At 41.1% G+C, this 14,872-nt stretch overlaps 1 protein-coding gene across 1 annotated transcript in view; it reads right to left on the reverse strand.

The window, feature by feature from the left end:
* FOXR1 (forkhead box R1) overlaps positions 1–8,850 on the reverse strand; it is a 16,343-nt gene extending 7,493 nt beyond the window's left edge. Inside the window, exons 1-3 of the mRNA XM_069066586.1 lie at positions 8,727–8,850; positions 3,143–3,361; positions 2,477–2,678 (exon numbers count right to left, since the gene is read on the reverse strand). Coding sequence (XP_068922687.1) covers positions 2,477–2,678; positions 3,143–3,361; positions 8,727–8,850 — 545 coding nt within the window. The remainder of the gene's footprint in view (positions 1–2,476; positions 2,679–3,142; positions 3,362–8,726) is intronic.
* Positions 8,851–14,872: the final 6,022 nt, after the last annotated feature.

Raw genomic sequence — 14,872 nt, forward strand, 5'->3', positions numbered from 1 at the left:
ACACACACACACACACACACACACACACACACACACACACACACACAACCTAGCCTTGTGACCTTGGGCAAGTTACTTAACCCCAACTGCCCTCCAAAAAGCAAAACAAAAAATTCTAAGTTGCAAAGATAAAAGGAAAGTCCCCATACACACCAAAATACTTATAGCAGCACTTTTTGCAGTACCAAAAAACTGGAAACAAAGTAGATATCCATCCACTGGGGAATAGCTAAGTAAATGAGTACACGAGTGTAATGGAATATTACTATTCTGTAAACAATGACAAATTTGATGAATACAGAGAAACATAGAAATACTGACATGAGCTGATGAAGGTTGAAGTAAACAGACCCAAGAAAACGATATGCAAAATGATTACAACAATGTAAATGGAAAGAACAGCCAAATAGTCAAAGTAAATAGTCAATTTAGTCAAAATTGTCAAAAGTAAATGTCGCTAAATTATAAAGGATGAATATGGCTGTAAAGAAAAGATATAAGAATATATGAGAAGGCATCTCTAGTCATTTGTAGATGTGGAAGGTCCAAGAGTATGGAACATTGCTTATATTGTATTTTCAGACTTTTAAAATTAATCAATTTTACTATGTTTTTTTTTCTCTTCCTTTTTCCACCTTTTTTCCTTTTTCTTTAAAAATATTTGTTATATAGGGCTACTCTCTGGGAGAGGGCAGAAGGACAGAGATATTGGGAAAAATTTAGGTTCTGTAAAAACAAAAGCTGTCACTAAACATTTATTTAAAAAAAAAAACATTTGGGACGGCTAGGTTGTGCAGTGAATAGTTAGGAGGACCTGGAGTCAGGAGGACCTGAGTTCAAATTAGGCCTCAGACACTAAGTGTGTGACTTGGGCATGTCACTTAACCCCAATTGCCCTGCCTACCCCCCCCCCTCAAAAAGCAAAAAAACAAAAAGACCCAAAACACTCAGTAAATCCAACTATCCCTACTATCTGCCATCCTCTGTCTCTTTTTCAGGGCTAACTGCCTAGAGAAAACTGTATATATTTGCTATTATAATTTCCTTTCATTTCTTTTTTTTTGCTTTCTGGAGGGCAATTGGGGTTAAAAGACTTGCCCGAGGTCACATGGGCTAGTTTTTGTGTTAAGTGTCTGAGGCCAAATTTGAACTCAGAACTTCCTGACTCCAGGGCCATGCTCTATTCACTGCACTACCTAGCCACCCCCTAACTCTCTTTTAATCTAACTCTGGTTTCTAATCTCATCATTTAACCAAAATTGCTCTCAAAGTTACCAGTGATCTCTTAAAATTTTTAATAATTAATTGCTCTTAATTGGCCATTAGATTATGGCCTTTCTTCAATTAATATCCTTCTTGATCTCTCTGCAGCCCTTTGATATTGTCAATCACCCATTTCTTCTGGCATTCTCTCCCCTCTAGGTTTTCATGACTTTGCTCTCTCCAGGTTCTCCTATCTGTTCTTCTCAGTCTCCTTTGATGGATTTTCATCCAAGTCACACTCACGAATTTTGACTGCCCCTCAAGTGTTTGTGCTAGACCATCTCCTTTGCCTTTTCACAAGCTGTTCTGCATGCCTGGAATGTTTCCCCTTCACTTCCAGGATTCCTTGCCTTCCTGATTCAAGACTCCACTTAAATTCCAGTCCCTTCCATTGTTAGTGCTTTCCCTCTGAGATTCTCTTCTATATGCTATTGCAGATATTTTATAGAATGTTTACATATAGAATATATTATTTAGAGTAGAATATATTTACATATTATTGTTTAATGTAATATATTAGATATAAATATTCTATATATTTTATATGTAGACTATATAGCATTTAGAATAGACAATATTATTTACATATTAAATATAAATATTTTATTATACATTACTTAGTATTACATATTATAGATGCTCTATAGAATATGTGTTTTATATGTGGAATATATTATTTAGAATAGAATGTTATTTAATATATTATTTTATAGATATTCTATAGAATATATATTTCATATGTAGAATATACATATTATATTCTACCATTTATATCTATATACAGTTATTTGCATTTTGTCTCCCCCATTAGAATGTAAGCTCCTTGAGGACAAGGGTCATATATCCCCCAGGACTTAGCATAGTAATAAGCACTTGTTGACTGACTTTCCTCAGTAAAATCTACTCTCAAGAAAGAAGCTGATTCTCATACATGTGAGATATAGCCAACTAATAGGTCTTAGTTTGTTCTTGACAATTAAAGACAAGTCATATTTTAACCTGGGACAAAGATTCAACCAAAGAAATGAATCTCTATTGGGAATTTCAATCATGGTTGAGCCTGGTCTCTTCCCAGCACAATACACAGAGGGTCACCCATTCTGTTTATTTATGACACCAGGGCAGTTGAAGGACAAAAGCCATCCATCCTGGACCCCCTCCTCCATTCTCACTCTGCCCTCTCTCCCTCCTCACCCATACCCTGGGTACATACCGGGTGAAATTGTAGATCTCCTGGACATTGAGTCCTTTCGAAGGGCTGTTTTTCAGTGCCAGGGAGATTAGGTGACAGTAATTAAGTGGGGGTCTGGGCCACTGGGCCCCTGTCTGGGTGCCCACCTGTCGCTGACAGCCTCGGAAGAATCCCACTTTGAGGGGTGATGTGAGGGTCATGGAGGTATTCTCATCTTTCTCCTCTTCTGAGAACTAGGAGAGTATAGAGAGGAAAGTGCAGGGCTAAATTTTGGGACTTGGTTTGCCTTAAACACCTCTCTCCCCTATTTCAGGTAATATTTGTAGGCATCTAGTACTTCAGGGCAGGCAGTAACAAAAGATTCTTCCGCAGAAAATTGTTCCCTCAGATCAGGTATGGGACCATACCATGGGACAGGGTAGCTGCTAATCTTTTCTTATCCCCGATTAGGGCTAAAGACAGAAATAGGAAGCTGAGGATATTTCCTAATTCTGTACTGTCTCTAAAGGAACAAGAACACCTGTATCCATACCTCTTTTTGGGGGGTGGAGGCCTGGGGCAGCTGGCTGGTGGAGGCCTGGGGCTGCTGGCTGGTGGAGGCCTGGGGCTGCTGGCTGGTGGAGGCCTGGGGCTGCTGGCTGGTGGAGGCCTGGGGCTGCTGGCTGGTGGAGGCCTGGGGCTGCTGGCTGGTGGAGGCCTGGGGCAGCTGGCTCATGGAGGCCTGGGGCAGCTGGCTCGTGGAGGCCTGGGGTTGCAAGTTGTCCTCTGAGAAAGAGGTATTTTCTTCCTCTTTAGGGGATGGAGGGTTATGGACCAAATCCATTTCCTTTGAAGTCTGCCTCCCAACAGGAGGACATACTATGTTGAGATCCACCCACATCCATAAATTAGGCTCCATGGGAGTATCTGCATAGAATAGAAAATTTGATGACCTCTGTCAGACCTTACCTTGCCTAGCACTACCCAGCAATGCCACCTCTCCAACTTCCCCTGGCCAAGCTTATTATCCTTTCCAAAGTACTGATCTTCCTGAGGGCACCTGAGAGGTCAGTCCATAAACATTTATTGTTCTTGAGTTCTTTCAGTCTGTTCTAACTCTTCATGACCTTTTTTGGGGTTTTCTTGGCAGAGATAATGGAGTGGTTTGCCATTTCCTATTTTACAGATGAGAAAACCGAGGCAAACAGGTTTAAGTGACTTGCCTAGGGTCACACAGCTAAGTGTCTTCCTGACTGATTCCAAGCACAGTGTTAGACTTAAGGAAAATTAATTATTAACAATGGTTAATATATAATAAAGAGGCAGCTAGGTGATTCAGTGGATATAGCACTGGTTCTAGAATCAGGAAGACCTGAGTTCAAATCCAACCTCCGACACTTACTAGCTGTGTGACCCTGAACAAGTCACTTAACCTCTGTTAGCCTTAATCCACTGAAAAAAGGAAATGGCAAACTCCAGTACTGGCATGTCCTTGGGGTCATGAAGAGTCAGACACAACTGAACAATATGTGCTAGGCATTGTGCAAAGTGCTAGGGATACAAAAAGAGGCAAAAGACAGTCCCTGCCCTCAAGGAGCTTAAAATCTAATGGGAGAAACAAATCTATACAAACAAGCTATATGCAGGATAAATAGGAAAAAGAAGGAAGATGCTAGCATTGAGAGGTGTTAGGAAAGGCTTTCTTGGAGGCAGCTAGGTGGTAAGTGCTAGATCTGGAGTCAGGAAGACTCATCTTCATGAGTTCAAATCTAGCCTCAGACACTTACTAGATGTGTGACCCTGGGCAAGTCACTTAATCTTGTTTACTTCAGTTTCTTCATCAGTAAAATGAGATGGAGAAGAAAAAAAATGACTCAACAACAGGAAAGTCTTTCTTTAGAAGATGGGATTTTAGTTGGGACTTAAGAGCAGTGCTTGGCACATAATAAGTGCTTAATAGACATTTATTGATTGACTGATTGATTAAAAGAAGCCCAGAGAAAGTCTCAGTAGGAAAGTATTCCAGGCATTGGGGGTGGCCAGAGAAAAAATGCCCAGGAGTTGAGAAATGGGTGTCTTGTTATTGAACAGCAAAGGATGCCAATGTCACTGGATTGAATAAGTAGGGGAGAATAAGGTGTAGGAAAACTGGAAAGGTGGAGTGGTTTATGAAGGACTTTGTCTACCACACAGAGGGTTTTTTCTATTTGATCCTGGAGGTGATGGGAGCCACTGGAGTTTATTGAGTAGAGGAGTGATGTAGTTTGGACCTGTCTTTTATGAAGATCCAATAGAATTAGTGGCTAAATTGGGGTGGGGAGTGACTTGAGGCAGGAAGACCCACCCACAGGCTATTGCAATGATTTGGTCCATTAAATTTGGTCTATTAAATTAGATATTTAATTTTCTGTGTGTTGACAATAGCAGGACAATAAAGTACAACTTAGGACATCATGACTCCAGGTGTGAGATGATGCCCCCAGGGTGGGGGCAGTGTCAGAGAGAAGGGGGCATATTGGAGAGATGTTGTAAAGGTGAAATCAACAAGCCTTGGCAATAAATTGAAGGGGGTGAGGGATAGTGAGAATTGATGACACTTAGCATTGAGGGCCTGGGTGGTTTTTTCATATCTGACCCTAGTTTTGGTAACTGGTGATTCTGTCTCTTAGGACATCCTGACTCCAAGGGTGTGAGACCTTTTCTTCTAAAATTGACTGTGGCACTGACCCACTTGGGGCTAGGAAGGGTTTGATGGGTGTTTTTTTTTTTTTCTGATGGAGCAGGAGCCGGAGAGGAAAGTAACGGAAGCCAGGGAAAGTAGATAAAGGGGCAGAATGAAGGGGTGTGTGAGAAAGGGAATATTGGCACGAAGGCCTCTACCCCCGCCTTATTTCACTGTGTACCTTTTTTGTGTACACTTTTTTTGGAGGCAATGGGGTTAAGTAACTTGCCCAGGGTCATACTCCAGGGCTGGCGCTTTATCTACCCTTTCTACCTAGCTGCCTGGCCCTATTCCCCTCACCTTTTAAAGTACAACTCGAGTGTCATCTCCTCCTAGATTTCTCTCTCTGTCTCTCCGTCTCTGTCTCTCTCTGTCTCTCTCTCACATCACTTTGACCTGTATTATTCAAGTGATCAGTGTTTGTGTCTTATTGTACCCTTCCCTAACCCCCTCATGCTCACCCATACCTGCTCTATCCCTACCCCACTTTACCCTGTCCTTCCATTGCGCCCCCTGGAGCCCCATTTCTATAGTTAATATTGTTGCTGTTGCCCTTCAGTCATGTCTGACTCTACGTGACCCTGTGGACCATAGGATATCAATAGTGTCCATGAGATTTTCTTGGCAAGGATACCAGAGTGGTTTGTCATTTTCTTCTCCAGTGGATTAAGACTTGCCCAGAGTTACACAGCTACTAAATGTCTGAGGCTGGATTTGAACTCAGGTCTTTCAGATTCCAGAACCAGCACTTTGTAACTGATGAAACTTTTCTCAGTATGAAAATAGTTGAAGGGAATATATAATATATATATATATATATATATCTGTCTATATAGGAGGGTATATGGGCGTATGAATACATATGTGAATGTGTGTATATGTTTACAGGTATACATAAATAGAGGGCACAGGACCAATTTAATAGGAAGGGATGATACTTAAAAAGGTGAAATTAAGAGGCGAGAGAGGAATATAATAAGAGGAGATGGGGAGAGACAGAATGGGGTAAACTCATATAGAAGAGGCAAGGGAAAATGGTTACAATGGAGGGGAAGAATAGGAAGGCAAAAGGGAATGGGTCAACCTTATTCTCATTGAATTTGGCTTGGGGAGGGAAGGAAATACACACTAAATAGGGTATCTCGCCCTACAGGAGAGTAGGGGGAAGGGGATGAGAGGGGGGATGATGGAAGGGAGGGCAGGCTGGGGGGGAGGGAAGCACCCACTTTTGAAAAGGGACAATCAAAGTAGAAAATAGAAGGCAGGGAAAGAGGGAGAGAAATATAGCCAGTCTTTTACAATATATCCACTATGGAGATGTTTTGCATAGCTACACATGTACAACCTATACTGAACTGCTTATCTTCCCAGTAAGGGTGGGTGACAAGGGAGGAAGGGAATGAATCTGGAATTCAAAGTTTTAAAATCAAATGTTTAAAAAAATATATACATATATATAATCAATATTATTTTACATGTAACTGGGAAATAAGATATCCAGGCACTGGGGCATAGAGATCCACCATGCCCTACTGGAAAAGTTGAAGGGGGTATGGGAGAAGATATGGGAGAAAGCAGATTGGAGGAAGGGATATCCTGTGGGATCGCTATTTTGGGGTGGTGGGTAGGGGAAAAATGGGGAGAAAATTTGTAACTCAAAATCTGTCGGAAATGAATGATGGAAACCAGAAGTTAATAAGCATTTGATTTGGAAAAAAAAATAACTAGCTTTCCTTCATATGAAATCTGTACTGTCTTTCCTGGAAATCACTTTTTATATATTAGATATTTAATTTTCTAGGTACAATATTATGTCCCAGAAGCAATAAAGTATGCCTCTTTGAGGGAAGAGACAGTTCCATTTTTGCCTTTGTATCCCAAGTTCCTGGCACACAGTAGGTGCTTATTAAATTCTTATGAATTGAGTTGCCTGCCTAGTGATTAACTTAGTGCTTTATACATTGAGTGTTTGCTATTTGCATATGCAATATGGGTGTTTCCTTTCTTTAGAGAGAGCAGCCTTCTCTTAGTCATCTGAATGCTTTCCTGGAGAGCCAAGACCAGGATTCACTTGTCCTGGCCAAAGGTGATTTGACCCACAGTGAAATACCGAGTAAATGCTGGCTGATTTTAGTTTTTCTTTTCTCCAAGTCTGACCCAGGGGGTATATCCTTCAGCTTTATCTCCATTGTTCCCAAGCAAGGCTGCCACTCTGACTACTCACCCTTATGCCAATCCCAAATTGGGAAACTTGTAATAAATTAGTCAACAAGTCTATATTGAGCACCTGCTGTATGCTAAGCATTAATCTGGGTCCTTGAACTTTTTTTTTTTACTAAAAATAACTAATATAATTAGTTTCCTGTGGAACTCTGTGTTTTTATTTTATGCATTTAAAAACATTTTGAAAAGGGGTCTGTAGGCTTCACCAGACTGCCTTAGGGATCCATAACATAAAAAGGGCTAAGAACCCCGATCTTGAGGGTTTTTTAAGGTCTCTTTCCTTCAACTGTTTACAATTAAGAGAGACAAGATATCAGACCCACCTGAGAACCAAACAAAAGGTAAATATTCCAGTGCTAAGTGGTAAAGTACAGAATCTAAGTGCTTCGGGAGGTTAGGAATGGGGGGGGGGGGACTCCTGAGAACTTGGAGATGTTAGCAATCAGTCCAGAAGCATTTAAGTACCAGGCACTGTGCTAGGTGCAGGGAGGAGTGAAAAGAGCCCTGAGAAGATCTGGGTTTGAATATTGTCTCCAATACTTATTGGTTGTGGGATTCTGGGAAAGTTACTTTAGTTTTCTTATCCAGAAAATGGGAATGATAATACTTACAATACCCACCTCATCAGATTTTTGTGAGGATCAAATGAGATATCTGCAAACTTTGACCTTAAAGCATTCTATAAAAGTTAACTATATATGATTATTGCTACTTTTTGGGCCAGAAGGAATTTGAGCATTTGTTGGGTGGGGGTGGGGAGAGGTTTGACTCAATGACCTCTAAACTCCTTTCCCACTCATTGCCTATGTTTCTGGGGTCATGAGGGGTGTTGAATCCTGTAAGGGGTCATGTCTGCCCTCAGTGAGAACAGGAAGGCAGATTGTGGAAGCTGAAAAGGACTTCAGATATAGCTAATCAACTCATTTTACAGAAGAGCAACCTGGCCCAGATCTAGTAAGGCTGGCCACAGACTCTTATGGGTGGAGGGAATACAACTGCAAAATATTAGGCAATGAGGAGAATACGAGATGATAGTCAGCCCCTGCCCTCACAGAGTTTATAGTCTAGCCACTCATCCTCACTGTCTACTACGGTTACTCATACTGTGCCTAGGAAGTTTGTCCAAGTTCACACAGCTAGTTAGTGGAAGAGTTAGGAAACAAAGTCAGGCTTCCTGATACTCAGGACAGGATTTTCTTTTTTAAGATGTGAAGGTTCAAAAAATTAGGAGAGGGCAATGGGTCAAGATGAAGTTTTCCCTCCTTTCACCTCTCCTTTCTCATGTAGTCTCACTTTCCCTAGCCCCATGCTGTCTTCCTTCACTCACTGGCCAGACTGCTCACTCACCTCTGGGTAGCTGGTCAGTGGTGGTCGCTAGCTTCAGCTCCTCATTCATTTTCCAGTCCAGCAGACCTGGGATCTTTCCATGTAGGCTCTCCCAGAACTCACGATTCTGGATGTTTGGATTCATTTTAGGAGGAGAGAGGAGAGAAACATAGCTCCAAGCAGAGATCCAGCCCCTTTGGCCTCTGCCCTGAGCTCCACACAGGTGGAGGGCAAAGCCTTTAACTTCTTAGTATTTCAGAGTGATTCAATCAAACAAGCCCTCCCTCCCTCTCTTTCAATCCCAGCTGGTCCATCCCTAGCTTTCTTTTTTTCTTTTCTTTTTTTCTTTTTTTTTTTTTTGTGGTGTAGAAGCCCTAGGAACACTGAAAATCCTCAGGCTATCTGGAAGGGAGAATCCAAAAGCTTTTATTAAGCTCCTACTAGGTACAAAGCACCACACTAGGATCCCAGAATACAAAAGTCAATCAACAAATCAATCAACAAACATTAAGTGCCTATTGTGTGCCTGGCACAATGCTCAGAGAATGAAACACTCCCTGCTCTCAAGAACCTTACATTTTAATGAGAGGAGGCCACAAGTACATAATAAGCATATACAAAAAATGTATATAAAGAGAATAAATAGAAATAAACACAAAGCAGTTAAACATATCATAGGCAGGAAAGGCACTAGAAATTGGGCCAGGGAAGGTTGCTAGCCAGTCTTGGGTACTTTCCCGTACTTATGTCCCTCACTAAAGTACTTCCATTAAAGAGCCCAAAACTGGGGTCTGCAAGTGAAGTAATAAATACCTTGCTCCACCCCTACCAATCACCATTTTGGAACCTCCTCCCCACACCCAAAAACAGGGAGCATCTCTAACACATACACCAGAGATAGGATTTTCCCCATACAAAAGGAAAGCTAGGAGAATCTTGAGAAGCTATCAGGCTTTCAAGGACGACCAGCACCCTGCTCTCATCGACAGCCCCAGCCCGCAGGTGTAAAGAATGTCCTTTAAGACATAAGACTCTTTTGGACACCTCGGTCTTGGGTACTGCCCTTTCCCCTTCCTCCTCCCTCTACTTTGAATGCTGAGTTATCACATAATTGCTCATTTGAAGTGGCCCTTCCTCAGGGAGAGAAGAAGCAGATCAATTGCTCTAATTTTGAAACTCGGACAATAGCCATGGAGAGCCTTCCTTTTAGCTGCTACAGTGAGTGGCCCTAATTTACAGGACCTGAGAAAGGGGGGCAGGAAAATGCTTTTTTGTAAAAATTGTTTGGTTCTATGGAGAGAAAAGAGCAGAGGGAAGGCCAATAAGGCCAGATAAGCAGAGCAGCTTTGAAAGGCACTGGTTGATCTCATTATACACTTTTTTTTTTTAAAGGGAAGCTGTACATAATAGAGATGAGTAGTATCATACTTAAGCCTCTTTTCCTATCCCATTATGCCTATGCAAATATAGCTAGCAATAAGCATTTATTAAATACCTACTGTATGCTAGGCACTGTGCTCAGTGCTGGCCATAAAAAGAGGCAAAAGGTAATCCCCTGCCCTCCAGGAGCTCCCAATCTAATGGGGGAGACAATATGCAAACACATCTGAACAAACAAGCTATATAGAGCATAAATAGGAAATAATCAACAGAGGGAATGCACTAGAATTAAGAGAGGTTGGGGAAGGCTTCCTGTAGAAGATGAGATTTTAAGTGAGACTTAAAGAAGCCAGAGAAGCCAGCAGGTGGAGATGAGGAGGGAAAGCATTCCGGGCATTGGGGACAGTCAGAGAAAATGCCCAGAGGCAAGAGATGGAGTTTCTTGGGAGAGGAGCAACAAAGAGGCCAATGCCTCTGGATCAAAGGTGAGGTGCCAAGTGTAAAAAGACTGAAAAGGTAGGAGGGGGCTAAGTTATGAAGGACTTTGAACACCAGACAAAAGATTTCATATTTGATCCTGGGTGTGAGAGAGAACCACTGGGGCTATTGAGGTGGGGGTAGGCAAAGCATCAGACCTGTGCTTTAGGAGAATCATTTTGATGGCTGAATGGAAGATGGACCATAGTGTGGAGAGACTTGAGGCAGTCTATTTTAGTCATCCAAGTGTTCGGTGATGAGGGCCTGCACTGGAGGGATGGCAAGGTCAGAGAAGAGAAACAAGCATATTCAAGAAATATTTCAAAGGAAAAATCAACAAGCTTTGGCACCAGCTTGGATATGAGGGATGAGAGCTAGTGAGGAATCGAGAATGACTCCTGGGTTGGGAGACTGAGTGGATGGTATTGCACTATATAGTAATAGAGAAATTAGGAGGTGGAGGGACTAGGCTAGGGAAAGATAATGAGTTGGTTTTAGATATATTGAGTTTAAGATTTAAAGGCCTATTCTTTTTGGTATTTAATTAAAAACATTTTTAACAATAGTTGGATTCCATGGACTGGATTTTTCCGATGGATTGTAGTCCCACCTCCTTCCAGCTCCTAAGTTGCCTCTCCTCTCCCTTTTTGGAGGTCCCATAATAATAACCCCTTTGTCATGTGTTGGCATTACCTTTTTAGGGTACTTTCATTCATCCAACAAGCATTGTTAAAGCACCTACAATCTCCTAAATTTCCTCTACAGACCTCTTTTAGTGCTTACTCTGCCCTCCTGGTGTGGAGTTCTCAGACTGTGGAAGCCCTGTTAGGTTCTACTGAACTCAGAAGACTTCTGGTCTGGGTCAGTGATGAATTTTTTGGTCAGTCTGAGAATCATTCTATAGGTTATCAACAGAGAGTTGATTGGCCAAGAGGTGACACACTTTTGTGGATGCAGTAGCTTAGGAAGATCACCTGCCAAGGCTTAGAACTGGTCGATTTCCTCATTCAGTTTTCACAACAACCGTATGGAGCAGTGTATGTTGTGTTTCCCATTTGGAAATGAGGAAACGAAAGCCTAGTGAGTTTTTTGTATAAGTAATTTGTCTAAGGACAATCAATCAATGGGGCAAAGTGGATGGGGCACTGGGCTTAGAATCAAGAAGACCTGAGTTCAAATCCAACCCCAGATACTTATTAGCTGTATGACCCTAGACAAGTCATTTAATCCTGTTTACCTCAGTTTCCTCATCTGTAAAATGATCTGATAAGGAAATGGCAAACCACTCCAATATTTTTGCCAAGAAAACTCCAAATGGGTTCACAAAGAGTCAGACTCGGGGCGGCTAGGTGTCGCAGTGAATAGAGCACTGATCCTGGAGTCAGGAGGACCAGTCAAATATGGCCCTACACACTTGACACAAAAAAACTAGCCATGTGACTTTGGGCAAATCACTTAACCCCAATTGCCCTCCAAAAAGCAAAAAAAAAAAAAACCCCAAAAAACAACAACAAAAAAAATCAAAGTCAGATGTGACTGAAATTGCTCAACAACAAAATTAAGCAAGCTAGAAAGGATTGATCTACCACCTTCCTGCTATATGCTATCAGATGAGGATACAAAGAAAAAAGGGACACCGTCTATGTCTTCATAGAATTTATGGACAGACAGCACATACCTACACAATATACACAAAACACAGGTAAAGCCGATAAAAAGTAACCTTGGAAGAAAAGTCACTGGTTGTCAAAGGCACCAGGAAAGGCCTCATGAAGGTCTTGAAGGAAACTTAGGATTCCAAGGTCAGAAGGGAGAGTATTTCATGAAATACTGGTGAATAGGATCTGGATTCCCTGAAACTTGATTCAGGACTCTTCTACTTCGCCTAGGAAGCCGTCAGCACTTGGGTGGGTGGATAGGAGGAAGCCTAAAACAAAATCCCTTGGGTTCTTTTGATTTGGGACAATCAGACCTGAGGGAATGGGGGTGGGGAAGGAGAGAGACCTGGGTTAAGGCAAAGGCACCAAACGAGATCTCCTCCTCTGTCCCATAGACAGGCTTCTTAAGGGGAGGTCTTCAATGTCAACATCTAGCTGTCTTCCAACCTAAAGGTGCTGTTTCTTTAATATGAAGTTAATCCTTACAAAGCAGATTGACCATGGGATCCCAAATCTATAATTAGGCTTCATATTGACTTAGAAAATAACAAATAAACATTATCTATGTTGTATTATATTTTTACTTAATTTGTTAAACAATTCCCAGTTACATTAATCTGGATCAGGCTATAACCCCAGAATTTTGGGGGGCTGTGAATTTGCTACTTCTGTTCTCATCAACTCCCCTAATTGTACAATTGAGGAAACTGGGGGCAGAGAGGCAGTGTCTTACCCAAAGTAACCCAAGTAGCAGAGAGGATTTCAACCCTAGTCTTCTGACCCCAAACCCAGCTTTCTTTTTACTGTACCAGAATACCTATTTTGACCTTTTATTTTTTTTTCTTTAAAAAAAATTCTCCGTGGCTTGGTGGTGCAGTGAATAGAGCACCAGACCTGGAGTCAGGAGGACCTAAGTTCAAATCCAGCCTCAGACACTTAGCACAAAAACTAGCCATGTGACCTTGGGCAAGTCATTTAACCCCAATTGCCCTCCAAAAAGCAAAAAAATAAAAATTCTTTTTTTTACTAACAAAAAAGAGAGAAAGTTTCTATATACAAAGTAAAACATAAAAAGAATTGTATGTGTAAATGTCAAGCTCTATTACATACAGCTTGCTTTTAAAAATATTTTATAATTAAAATTCAGTTGTACTTTCTGTCTAGCTTGTCTACTTCCAAACTTGCTTCTATTCTATATATTAAAAAAAAAATAGTTCATTGAGGGAAAGCTAGGTGTTGCAGTAAATAAAGTGCACCAGCCCTGGAGTCAGGAGGACCTGAGTTCAAATGTGACCTCAGACACTTGACACAATCACTAGCTGAGTGACCTTGGGTAAGTCACTTAACCCTAATTGCCTTGCCTTCCTCCCTCTTCCCCCAAAAAATATTTCATTGACTTATTTTCTTTTTCTTTTGGCAGCATGTAACTTCCTTCTTGTCCCCAAATCCCCCACCTCTAATAAAAAAAAAAGCATAAATCAACACAAAGTATGGCCAGCAATCCTTGCTTTCTGTTTGTAATAAATGGGGCCCATTAATCCATATATAATGATCCCTGGGTGCCTCATATTGACTTAGTTTTAAAATGTAATATCTGTTTTCTTGTATTTTCATTTGTCTTGTTAAATATTTTCTCAAATACATCTTAATTCAGTAGCACTGGGGAATGGTGTGGGCTGTGGTTGGTGTTATTTAATACTTCTACTCTAGAGTCATGGTTAGTCAGTGCATCTACCAGTTCTTAAATCTTTCCGAGTCTTTTTTCTTTGTAATATTGTTATTGCATAAATTATTCTCCTGGTCCTGATCACTTGACTCTGAATCAGTTCATCCAACGCTTCCAAATTTCTCTGAATCCATTTCTTTCATAATTTCTTATGGTGCAATATATTCACTATCATAATTTTTCAGCCATGCCTGACTTTACAAGTACATCCTGTTTTGACCTTTTTGAAGTTCATAAAATACCTTTCTCAAATTCCCTCATCTGTAAAACAGAAGGAAGGCAGGAATGATAGGATTAAGCTATGGTCTCTTACAGAGGTCAATCCTAAAATGAGTCCCAAGAAAAGTTGATTGGATTAAGCAGAGTAAAAACTCCTTCCTAGTCACTCTCTTCTACAGTCCTCCCCTATTCCATATCTAGGTATCTTTCTCTGTCTTCTATTTCTTTCTTTCTTTCATTCTTCTCCAACAGTAGTCCTCTCATCTCTATTCTCCATATAGTCTTTAACCCTTAGCCTTATCTTTAATCAAACCCTTAGCCTAATCTTTAATCAGGGGTTCTTAATCTGGGGTCCCATCTTTTAAAATATTTTGATAACTTTGATAACTGTGGGCCTGAAGTCAGGAAGACTTATATTGATGAACTGAAGTCTAGCCCCAGACACTAGCCTGTTTACCTCACTTTCCTCATCTGTAAAATGAGCTGGAGAAGGATATGGCAAACCACTCCAGTATCTCTGCCAAGAAAAACCCAAATGGGGTCATGGAGGGTTGGAAATAACTGAACAACAACTTCTGTCTACTGGGTTGCTTCTCCCCACCCAATTTCTCTCCTCTCGGCCCCTCCTGTTCTTCTAAAACTCCATTCATTCCTCCTTGCTTCTTTCCTACAAGACCCCTTGTTTCTTCTAGGTTTTACCAATCTGT

Source organism: Petaurus breviceps, unplaced genomic scaffold (assembly GCF_028583685.1).
Source record: "Petaurus breviceps papuanus isolate PSGF00001 unplaced genomic scaffold, PetGlider_PUasm1.0 90723, whole genome shotgun sequence".
NCBI classification, from domain to species: Eukaryota; Metazoa; Chordata; class Mammalia; order Diprotodontia; family Petauridae; genus Petaurus; species Petaurus breviceps.